The sequence below is a fragment of the Babylonia areolata genome, chromosome 15, assembly GCF_041734735.1.
Source record: "Babylonia areolata isolate BAREFJ2019XMU chromosome 15, ASM4173473v1, whole genome shotgun sequence".
NCBI lineage: Eukaryota > Metazoa > Mollusca > Gastropoda > Neogastropoda > Buccinidae > Babylonia > Babylonia areolata.
The window spans coordinates 3237648-3247647 of record NC_134890.1 but is presented as its reverse complement, the minus strand read 5'-3'; the positions used below and the strand labels follow the sequence as shown (position 1 = coordinate 3247647).

Genomic DNA, 10000 nt, shown 5'->3' with positions numbered 1-10000 from the left:
ATCTATCTTGTCCTAGAATCTGCCCAATCTGAGGTTGTCAAGGGACTGACGCAAGATGACGTCAGAAACAACCGCCAGCCCCATGACGTCAATGGGCTGACGCAAAATGACGTCAGATGCAACCACCAGCCCTGTAACGTGAACGGACTGACCCAAGATGATGACAGAAGCAACCGCCAGTCTCAGGACGTCAAGGGGTTGACGCAAGATGACGTCAGAAGCAACCGCCAGCCCCATGACGTCAGGGTCTCCGGAGAGACTGGCGGGTCCAGTCGCCGCGTGAAGCGACAGCTGACCTACTTCTTCCTGACCATGATGGGCAAGGAGGGCATTCAGGACTTCGTGAGGAACACCAAGTCGGAGAACATGCCGGGCCTGCTCAGCACAGTGGGGCCTGACGAGATCCTGTACATCGTGTCCAGCCTGGAGCAGGACCAAATCATGCGCGTGCTGTCGGCGCTGCCCCCGGCTTCCATCATCGACCTGGCCCACAAGCTGTCCCAGCCCCAACTGATGGAGCTGCTCAGCTACGTTCCGCCCCAAGGGCTGGCCGACCTCACGGCCACCTTCAGCCCCCAGCAGCTGCAGGAGCTGGTGGTACTGCTGCCGCCCGAAAGCATCGTCAACATGACGAGGGTCCTGCCCGCAGAGGAGACGGTGAAGCTGATCAGGTCCATGCCGCCAGAGGCCGTGGTCAACATGACGCGGACCTTGCCGCCCGACACCCTGACGGACCTAATGACGGCCCTGCCCCCGGAGAGCATGATGCCCGTGCTGACCTCGCTGCCTCCAGACTCCATCCGGCAGCTGGTGGCCGGCCTCCCCCCGGGCTTCCTCGAGTCCTTCGTGGCGGGGCTCAGTCCCCAGGAGCTGGGTCGGATCGTGGGGAACGTCACTGACCGCCAGATGATGAAGCTGCTGACGTCATTTCCTGTGGAGCATGCGCCCAACGTGAGCAGTCTGCTGAGGCCCGAGGTGCTGAGCGCCGTGCTGGACTCGCTGCCCAGGGACCTGGTGGGCAACCTGACGACGTTGCTGCCCCCTGGCATGCTGTCCGCCATGATGTCCGCTGTGCCCCGGGACACGCTTCTGCGGGTGACCTCCATGGTGCATGTGCAGCACGTGGTGGACATGGCCACGTCCATCCCTCCTGGGGCCTGGCCCCTGCTGCTCAAGGCGCTGCCTGCGGGCATGTTCACCGATGTGGCCTCGTCCTTCCCTGTGGACAAACTGGTCAACATCACCGCAGGCCTGGCCGAACACCCTGACGTCATCACCGCCATGCTCACCTCACTGATGTCTTCCAATGTCATCACCGATGTGTCGCTTCCCTTCCCGCGGGAGACGCTCTGGGAGATCCTGGAGAAGCTTCCCAACGACACCATCGGGAAACTCGCGGCGGCTCTTCCCGTAAAGAAGGCTTTCAAGTTCGTTACGTCACGCTCCTCGGAGCTGTCCGGTGTCAACGTGACGGGTTTGCTGAATGACGTCCCCAGGGACCTGCTGACCAAGGTGGTGACGGCCGTGCCGCCTGACGTCATCGCCAACCTGTCTGTGCAGCTCAGCGCCGGCCAGCTGAAGAAGATCATCAGACTGGTCACCCCCGATCTCCTGAAGCTTCTCGTCACCTCCGTCCCGCCAGAGGTCATGGTGGACGTCGCCACGTCACTTCCGGAGAGCGTGATGACGACAGTGCTGCAGGTGCTGCCCCCTCGCCACTTCCGGAACCTGGTGAGCGCCGTTCCCATAGCAACCATCCAGGCGTTTGTGGCCGAGATGGTCTCCAGAACCCGAGGACCGCTGTCTGCAAAGGAGGCCCGGGCGGGCATCGGGAGAGTGGCCAGCATCCTGACCTCGGTGCCCGGGGAGACCCTCACCCGCCTGGTCAAGGCCATCCCGACCCGCGTGTTGGTGGACGTCATCGAGGCCCTGCCTGCGGACGTCATGGCCAGGGGGGCGGAGCTGCTGGCGGGGAATGGGGAGGAGGGGGGAGCGGTGCTGATGGGTGCTGTGCCCCTGGAGGTGGCGGCCCACGCCGTGTCCGTCATCCCGCCAGACACCATCGCCAAGGTCAGGCACTGCTGGGGGGTCATGGGTGTCAAAGGTCAAGGGTGTTGGGGGTCGTGGGTGTTGGTGGGTCTGATAGTGTTTGGATGTCTTACCGATGTTCTAGTTTGTGTGTGAGTAGTATATGATGCCTGACTTTTTTCTTTCTTTCTTTTTTTCTACCTCTATAACTTTCTTTTTATCCTGAGTGCGTGAGTATGTATGTAATCTTGCTAGTGGTCTATAGATATGCCTTCCTTTTCCCACCTTTTTTTTTCTCTCGATTTAGTACTTTGATTTTATTTTTCTTATACTTGTTGTTTGCGTTTTTGTGCGGTTTTTGTTGTACTTGCTTATATCTTTTACCCTGGGAAAAGAAATTTTGTTTCTTTTCGTTTCTTTCTGTCACTCCCTCCCTCCCACTCCCACTCCCCTCCCACCCCCACATACCAACCCTCACACCCACACACCCTACACCACCCATACTCACTTTTTTTTTTCTCCGGGGGGGTTAAAACTGCAGATGGTGGACGCCGTCTCCAGGAGCACCATCGCCGCCTTCGGGTCGCAGGCCGCCCACATTCCTCAGGACCGCATCGTCAGCTTCTTCGGGATGGTTCGGGTGGGTACCCTGAAGAACATCATCACCCGGCTGCCCCCCAGGATCATCGAGAAGCTGGTGAGCTCCGTACCTCCCGAGGCGGTGGGCAAGGTGGCCCAGACCTTCACCCCCGTCACCGTCACCCCCTTCATGCAGTCTCTCAGGCCGGGGGATCTGAGGAGGCTGATTAGGTGAGTGTGTGGAAGGGTGTGTGGGTGGGTGTTTAAGTGGGAGAGGGGGTGACATAGTAGTAGTCTTCAGTTTAACGTCTTCCACTTTAAGTGATATTAGACAACAAAAAAAAAAGGGGGGGGGGGGGTTGTGGAGGGCGGAGCGTGGTGGTGGGAACGGTATTGGGCAGAGGGTGATGAATGATGTGTGTGTATGTGTGTGCGTGCGTATGTGTGTGTGTGTGGTGGGGAAGGATACAGAGCATTGGAAAAAAAAAGACATTAAAAGGGGAGACATAGGCACAATATAGAAGGAAACGCTAACATCAAACAACTTAACAACTATAACAAATGTCCAATGTGATGATGTGTTGTGTGTGTGTGTGTGTGTGTGTGTGGTGTAGGTGTAGTGTTGTTGTTGGTGTGTGTGTGTGTGTGTGTGTGTGTGTGTGTGTGTGTGTGTGTGTCTGTGTGTGTGTGTGTGTGTGTATGTGTGTGTGTGTGTGTGTGTGTGTGTGCGTGTGTGTGTGTGTGTGTGTGTGTGGTGTAGGTGTAGTGTTGTTGTTGTTGGTGTGTGTGTGTGTGTGTGTGTGTGTGTGTGTGTGTGTGTGTGTGTGTGTGTGTGTGTATTTCTTTTTATCACAACAAATTACTCTGTGTGAAATTCGGGCTGCGCCACTCATTCTTTTGTATTTTTTCCTGCGTGTAGTTTTATTTGTTTTTCCTATCGAAGTGGATTTTTCTACAGAATTTTGCCAGGAACAATCTTTTTTGTTGCCGTGGGTTCTTTTACGTGCGTTAAGTGCATGCCTCGGTTTATCGTTTCATCCGAATGACTAGTGTCCAGACCACTACTCAAGGTCTAGTGGAGGGGGAGAAAATATCGGTGGCTGAGCCGTGATTCGGACCAGCGTGCTCAGATTCTCTCGCTTCATAGGCAGACGTGTTACCTCTGGGCCATCACTCCACATAAGGTGTGTTTAACTCTCTCCATACGAACGGCGAAAGAGACGACGTTAACAGCGTTTCACCCCAATTACCATCATCAAAATATTACAAGCGGAAGGCTCTTATACTGAAGAGGTGAATGTTGACAAAGAATACTACAATTCTCACGACGAAAGCTAAAGGCTGGGTCATTCAGACACCCACTGGACATCCGAGGGTTCTGTGTAGAGGAGTAAAGAGGATTGGCCGTACTGAGTGAGTTAAAAACATCAAACTCTTCTTTTTGCTTTATTCTTGTTACTGCTCAAGGAAATGCGGGCTGTGACTTGTGTCAGAAGGCTCTGGCGATTTCCGTATTGAACCTCCGGAGTAGTGAAGATTTGCTTTCAATTCCTGTGCTGGTGGTGAGAAACGGGGGCAGGAGAGGAAGGCTGAGACTTCCCTCAAGGCCTGACTAAGCGCGTTGGGTTACGCTGCTGGTCAGGCATCTGCTTGGCAGATGTGGTGTAGCGTATATGGATTTGTCCGAACGCAGTGACGCCTCCTTGAGCTACTGAAACTGAAACTGAGACTTTTTTTGTTCATGTTCCCGGACTTTCTTGGGTCGACCACCGTTTTATTTTGCATATGAATTCATTATAACAATTCAGAGTAGATGGAAAAGAAAGGGGAAAAAACAAAGAAAGAAAAATAATAAGAATACAGTGTACATTAACAATAACATCGTCGTCATAAGTCATTATACTTATAATATATTGTTCTATCAATTTGGTCAAGGTGGACACATTTTCATCATGTGTAACAGTGCAGTTTTATAACATATAATAGACATTATATCTAGCATCGGCATAGAGTTATGGACACTTTGCTTAGCTAACGTAATGTTGAAAGAACACAACCCACACATGGGATATCTCTAAGGCTGAGACTTTTCTCACTCATGCTGAGAGAACGTGAGAGTACGAGGGCGAATACTTCATTGAAGAAAAGGTCTGTCCATTTTGGAAGGGATGTCACTAAGCTCCTATCAGATGGTCGGGGAAACTTTCCTTGAGTTCATTCACTCCAGGTTCGCAAACAGAGACGCCATTCACACGACATATGACAGCTACTCTCTCAAAGATTTTTCTTTTCTTTTTTTTCTTTTTTTTTTTCCTCCTGGGCTGCAACATACAGAAAGTACTAACCACCCACGTACACACCTGGTGATGTGGGTACAGAGGGACTAATGCGTGAATGACTCTTTTTGTCCGACCTTCCAGACAACCATATCCCTTTGATGTTTCTGTCAGGGTAAGGTCAAAGACGTTTTCCATACGTTTATTGCAAGCCTGAGCAGCGAAGGGTATCCTCACTGTCTCTGCCTCTCTCTCTCTCTCTCTCTCTCTCTCTCTCTCTCTCTCTCTCTCTCTCTCTCTCTCTCTTTCTTTTTCTCCCTCTGTGCTTCTCTCTGTCTCTCTATGTCCTTCTCTCTCTCTCTCTCTCTCTCTCTCTGTCTCTATCTCACTGTCTCTCTGTCTCTGTCTCTCTCTGTCTCTCTGTCTCTGTCTCTGTCTCTCTCTCTGTCTCTCTCTCTCTCTCTTTCTCTCTCTTTCTCCGTGTGCTTCTCTCTGTCTCTCTGTCTCTGTCCCTATCTTCTTCTTCTTCTTCTTCTTCTTCTTCTTCTTCTTCTTCTTCTTCTTCTTCTTCTATCTATATATCTATCTATTATCTGTCTATCATCTATCTATCTGTCTACCTATCTATTTCTCTATCTGTTTATCTAGATATTTATTTTCTTTATCTGTCTGCCTATCTATCTATGAATACCTGTCAATAAATCTATATATACCTATCCGAATGATTTATCTATCTACGTTGCTATCTACCTGTCTATCCACTATCATAGATAGCTCCATGAATATTCTGTTTGTCCTGCTGGGTTTCCAATTGGTCTCTCTTTTTTTTTTTCTTTTCTTTTAGTTATTTTATTTAATCTTAGGCAGGTCCTCACATGTGTCAAGTGTTCAGGATGGACACCACATGTCCAGTGTTGACAGTCCTCCTTGACAGCTTTCCCAGACCTTTCTACAAAATCTGCAGAGCAATGCTGAAATAGTAGAGTGGGTCACTGTTCCAGTTATTTGCCCCTTGCCCAGATTAGTTTCGCCTGATAGCACCGACAATACATGCATGCGTTTGTAACAGCAAGTGTGTTGAATATCATTTGGAAAAGGAGAAGAAAAGGCAATTTGGGAGTATAAAATTGGCGGGCCTCAAACTTACCGAGACTCAAATGGAGAAGCAAGGCAATTCCTGAGAGATCTGGGAAAACTTCTAAATCCACCTTTCCACCCGGGTAGCCGGTAACCACCCTGGACACTTGACACGTCTGAGGACTGCCCTTCGTTCCCCCCACCACCCCGTGACGCATCCCGCCATGCTTGGCTGAGTTTGCAGAGAACGCGAAAAGCCTTGATGGCGGGGAAAGAGAGAGAAACGAAAGGAAGAAAAAAAAAAAAAAAAAAATCAGAGACACAAAGAAAGAATCGCATCTTTCGAAACTTGGATGGTGTGGGCGAAAAGGGGGTGGATTAACTTGGATGGTGTGTGTGAAAAGGGCGATTATCCTGGAAGTGCAGGCGACAAGGCGGATTACCTTGGAAGTGTAGGCAAATAAGGGGGTGGATTAACCTGGATGGTGTGGGCGGAGAGAGTGGCTGGGGGGGTGTAGAGTGGTGGGGAGAGAGTGGGAAGAGACTGGGTAGACTGTGATGGCCCTAACCGGATGTTTTCCACGAGTTGGTGTAATGTGACACTTCTTTGTGCCGCCTTTCTTCCCCCCCCCCCCCCCGCTACTCACCCCGAGTCCCCCATACATGCCCACACCCAGCTTCGTCTGTCCCATTCTCAGCGTCGGCAGTCCATAGGGAACCATCGATGTTAGATCGCCAGGATCCCACACACCAGAGGAGACCCTACACTGCTACCGAGTCACTTCGATGGTGCTCAGGAGTGCCAGTTCTGATGCAACATACATTGGACACCACTTACGAAACCCCCTTTTCTCTTAACAGTTTCAGTAGCTCAAGGAGGCGTCACTGCGTTCGGACAAGTCCATATATGCTACACCATATCTGCCAAGCAGATGCCTGACCAGCAGCGTAACCCAACTAAACTGGACAATCACAGACGGTCGATTTGCATGGAACATTTCCTGGTCCCGTCTTCATATCTTCAAAGCGCGGGACTGGTTTTGTCACAGTGGAGCGATGGCCTAGAGGTAATGCGTCCGCCTAGGAAGTGAGAGAATCTGGGCACGCTGGTTCGAATCACGGCTCAGCCGCCGATATCCCCCCCCCTCCCCCCCCCGCACCCCCCCCCCCTCCCATACGGTAGACCTTTAGTGGTGGTCTGGACGCTAGTCATTCGGATGAGACGATAACATTTCCTGGTCCCGTCTTCATATCTTCAAAGCGCGGGACTGGTTTTGTCACAGTGGAGCGATGGCCTAGAGGTAATGCGTCCGCCTAGGAAGTGAGAGAATCTGGGCACGCTGGTTCGAATCACGGCTCAGCCGCCGATATCCCCCCCCCCCCCCCCCCCCCCCCCCCCCCCCCCCCCCCGCACTTCCCCCCCCCCCTCCCATACGGTAGACCTTTAGTGGTGGTCTGGACGCTAGTCATTCGGATGAGACGATAAACCGAGGTGCCGTGTGCAGCATGCATTTAGTGCACGTAAAAGAATCCATGGCAACAAAAGGGTTGTTCCTGGCACCACATGGATAGGGAAAACAAATAAAACTGCACACAGGAAAAAATACAAAAACAAATGGGTGGCGCTGTAATGTAGCGACGTGCTCTCCCTGGGGAAAGCAGCCCGAATTTCACACAGAGAAATCTGTTGCGATCAAAAGAAATATCAATACCAATACATCGCGTGTCCTAGTGGCCCAGTGGTCATTGGCCCAGAAAGTGATGATTCTGGGGGATCGAATCCTGCATGAACCAGGATTTATACGTGGGACGTGAGGAGGCTGTGGACGAAGAGAAAGGCATGGGAAGAGAGACAGAATGAAATAATTAGAAGAAAGAAAAAAAAAAAACGAAAGACGCGACAGACAGAGGGAAAGGTAGGGAACGAGGAGGGGGGGGGGGCGGTGGGGGGGGGGGGGGGGCGAGGAGTGAAGAAAGAAAAAGACAGAAAGTTAGAAAGATGCAAAAAAACAAAATTAAGAGACAGAAACAAACGAACAACGAATGAGCAGACTCGTTTAAAACCCTTTCACCGCCAGTCAATTTAGAGTACAAAATTTCCCTGTGGTATTAACACAGAAAAGACTGGCTAAGAACAGCTGGGGATTCCCCCTCCGATGTATAGAAAATATGGCCTATCCTACCACCGAACATCAAGAGCAGTAGGTTCATGGATAACAGACCAATGAATGGTCACCTTTCAGTGACATGGGTCTTCTACCATGTCTGTGCATAAATGCGAGCTTGGTGGTGAAAGGGTTGATGCTCCGTCACATATTCTGGTGATTGTAGAAACTACGACAAATCTCAAAGAACACGGGAAGCCAGACACAGAAACTAACCGAACCGTCCCTCTTCCCCTCGCAGGACATTTCCGACAAACGCTGACGTGACAAATCACTTCACTACTGGGTCAGTTGGTGGACAGCCAAAAATAGACCCGCTTCCGCTTGACCTGCTGAACTGGTTGGGAGTGGGGTGGGGGTGGAGGGGGTGGGGGTGGGTCATGAGGGAGAGGGAGAGGTGTTTGGGGTGGTCGAGCCTTTTCATCATCCGCTGTTCAAATATGGAACTCTTTGCCTCGCCACGTCCGTTGGGAGGGGGGAGGAGGGGTGAGGAAGGGAGGGGGGGGTTGTTCAGGACGGAGAGGGAGAGGTGTTTGAGGAAGGGTGTGAGGGGAACCAGTCTTGCTCCCTCCCCCTCCACCCCCCCCCCCCCCCCCCCCCACGCCCCCACCCTACTGTTTTCTTAGACTTAAACAAATATTGCCAAGTGTTTCCTACCATTGCATGGTCGGAAAGCAGCAGCTGTGATCAAAAGTGCGATGGGCCCCCCACACGGCCAGCAGGTCACATGGACACACCTGAGCACGTGAGTGCATGCACGCATGTGTCAACGCTTGTGTTTGCACATGCGCTTGAGCACGCATGCAAACACAACCACACAAAGAGAAAACGTACAAACGAACAAATTTCTAATTTCGCACTGACATGAGCAGAATAATAAGGGGTTGTTCTTGTTTTTCGCGCAGCGGGTCGGGTGTAAAATCACACACACACACACACACACACACACACACACACACACACACACACACACACACACACAACAACACACACACACACCACACAACACACACAACACACGCACACACACACACACACACACACACACACACACACACACACACACACACACACACACACACACACACACACAACAAACACACACACACCACACAACACACACAACACACGCACACACACACACACACACACACACAAACACACACACACACACACACACACACACACACACACACACACACACACACACACACACAGATCTCCCTTCGTCTTTCATCCTTTCTTCTTTTTACTTCCTTCCTTTCATCTTCGTCGGAGAGCAAAAGATGTTTTGTTTCTTGTGACCAAAGTAGTCACACACACACACACACACACACACACACACACACACACAAAGAAAAAAAAGAAAGATAACAAAAAGAAAAAAAAAACCACGGCTACAGGAGAACCGAAAAAAAACCTGGCCAACACCTTGTTTCAGTGGTTGAACACAAAGTCGCATCGGTCAATCACCTTTGTGAGGTGGCCGTTCGTCACCTCGCTAAGTCTCCACACGGACTTAATTAAAACTGACCAGCTGTGAAACGCCCTGAACATTGGAGGGATTGGGGGGCGGGGGGGGGGGGGGGGTGAGGTTGTGGGAAGAGTGGGGGAGGAAGGGGTTTGGGCAGCAGCAACGACGGAGAAAGCTTCTGTAGTCTCTTTCTTTTTCTCCCCATTAGCCGAGTGGTTGAAGCGTTGGAGGGTCCCGGGTTCGAATCTCGGTGACCGCGCCCGGTGGGTAAAACGTGGAGATTTTTCCGATCTCCCAGGTCAACATATATGCAGACCTGCTTGTGCCTGAGCCCCCTTCGTGTGTATACGCAAGAAAAAGATCAAACACGGACGTTAAAGATCCTTTAATCCATTTCAGCG

The 10000-nt window shown here is 51.2% G+C and overlaps 1 protein-coding gene across 3 annotated transcripts in view; it reads left to right on the top strand.

The window, feature by feature from the left end:
* Positions 1 to 10000, top strand: part of LOC143290376 (uncharacterized) — a 97456-nt gene that overhangs the window by 29393 nt on the left and 58063 nt on the right. For all 3 annotated transcript variants that reach the window (XM_076599759.1, XM_076599756.1, XM_076599757.1), the window contains exons 3-4: positions 17 to 2070; positions 2570 to 2838. In XM_076599759.1, coding sequence (XP_076455874.1) covers positions 17 to 2070; positions 2570 to 2838 — 2323 coding nt within the window. The remainder of the gene's footprint in view (positions 1 to 16; positions 2071 to 2569; positions 2839 to 10000) is intronic.